At 59.9% G+C, this 1111-nt stretch overlaps 1 protein-coding gene across 1 annotated transcript; it reads left to right on the forward strand.

Annotated features, from left to right (window-relative positions):
• Positions 1-60: 60 nt before the first annotated feature.
• Positions 61-1060, forward strand: PPTG_15870 (hypothetical protein; the record flags this gene model as incomplete). The annotated part of the gene is made up of 2 exons (XM_008913628.1): positions 61-916; positions 1053-1060. The coding sequence occupies 2 exons, from the start codon at positions 61-63 to the stop codon at positions 1058-1060; spliced, it is 864 nt and encodes a 287-aa protein (XP_008911876.1).
• Positions 1061-1111: the final 51 nt, after the last annotated feature.

Here is a 1111-nt window from a genome sequence, read left to right on the forward strand (position 1 = left end):
CAAGTGACGCAGACGTTTATCCCAGCGCCACGGGTGCAAGTTGACCAGGACGATGTCGAGATGGCAGAGTCAAGGGGCGCTCGCATCCGGAGTGCACGCCGGTCGAAGACGTTCAGGAAGCGACGAACGGCCCGAGCGCCGAGCCCAGATGATCCGTCGGGGAAGTCTAGTCCGAATGACGACGATGATGCTCGCTGGAACTCGAAGAAAGAGGACGACCCTGAAGAACCCAAGCGCAGCATTCCGAAGAGCGAGCCACTAGGCCGCGTTAGGCGTATCGCTCCGCCGCCGAAGGAAGGTGACGCCCGGGATGCCAACGGTGCGCTGAAGCTGACACAGGATATGCTGACCCGAATGAAGCTCCGTCAAGACCAGATGACTCTGAACGTTGAGCGCGCCTTCACAGCAATCCAGTCGCTGGCTCAACGGGCTATCGCCCAGGAGGAGCGCCTCGCCCGGAGCGGGGAGGCCCAGAAGAGTCCGAAACCGGAGTTCACTGTGTCGTCCCGCAAAGGGTCGAGAAGCGCACCGCTAGGTGCGCCCTCCGAGGTGTCGTCGTCGCCTGCCGTTCCATCGCCGGAAGTGCTCATGCGCCAGGCCGAGGAAGCCGCACTCGCCGAGCTTGAGCGTCGCTGTGAACAGCGGCAAGCCGAGGTCGAAGAAGAGAAGAAGGCTTGGACAACCGACATCGAGCGTACCCTGAATGTCAAGTTAGCGTCCTTCCAGCAGAAGATTTGTGACCTGGAAGACGCACGCAATCGGGATCAACCTACCATCCGGATTCTCCGGAAGGCTCCGGAGACTCGTTCGCGCAACCTTCCTGCGACATCGTCCCAGGTTCAAGGAGCTGAAGGGTCGCCTTTACCTGACCCAGCAACCCAAAATTCTGGTCGCGCAACATTGCACCCACAATCGGGTAACGCAATCAAGGGACACGCAGGGGGGAGACGAGACATGATGGGCATGGATTCCGAAACAGACAAACTTCGTGCAGCCCTTCGGGGAGTGACTGAAGTAAAGTATGTGAAGGAAGAACCGGTCACCCGGAACAGAGAAGTGACATCGGGAGCCGTTGAGCCTAAGGGAGACCGAGCGACTTTCCAGCAAGCGG

This window comes from Phytophthora parasitica, assembly GCF_000247585.1.
Source record: "Phytophthora parasitica INRA-310 unplaced genomic scaffold supercont2.54, whole genome shotgun sequence".
NCBI lineage: Eukaryota > Oomycota > Peronosporomycetes > Peronosporales > Peronosporaceae > Phytophthora > Phytophthora nicotianae.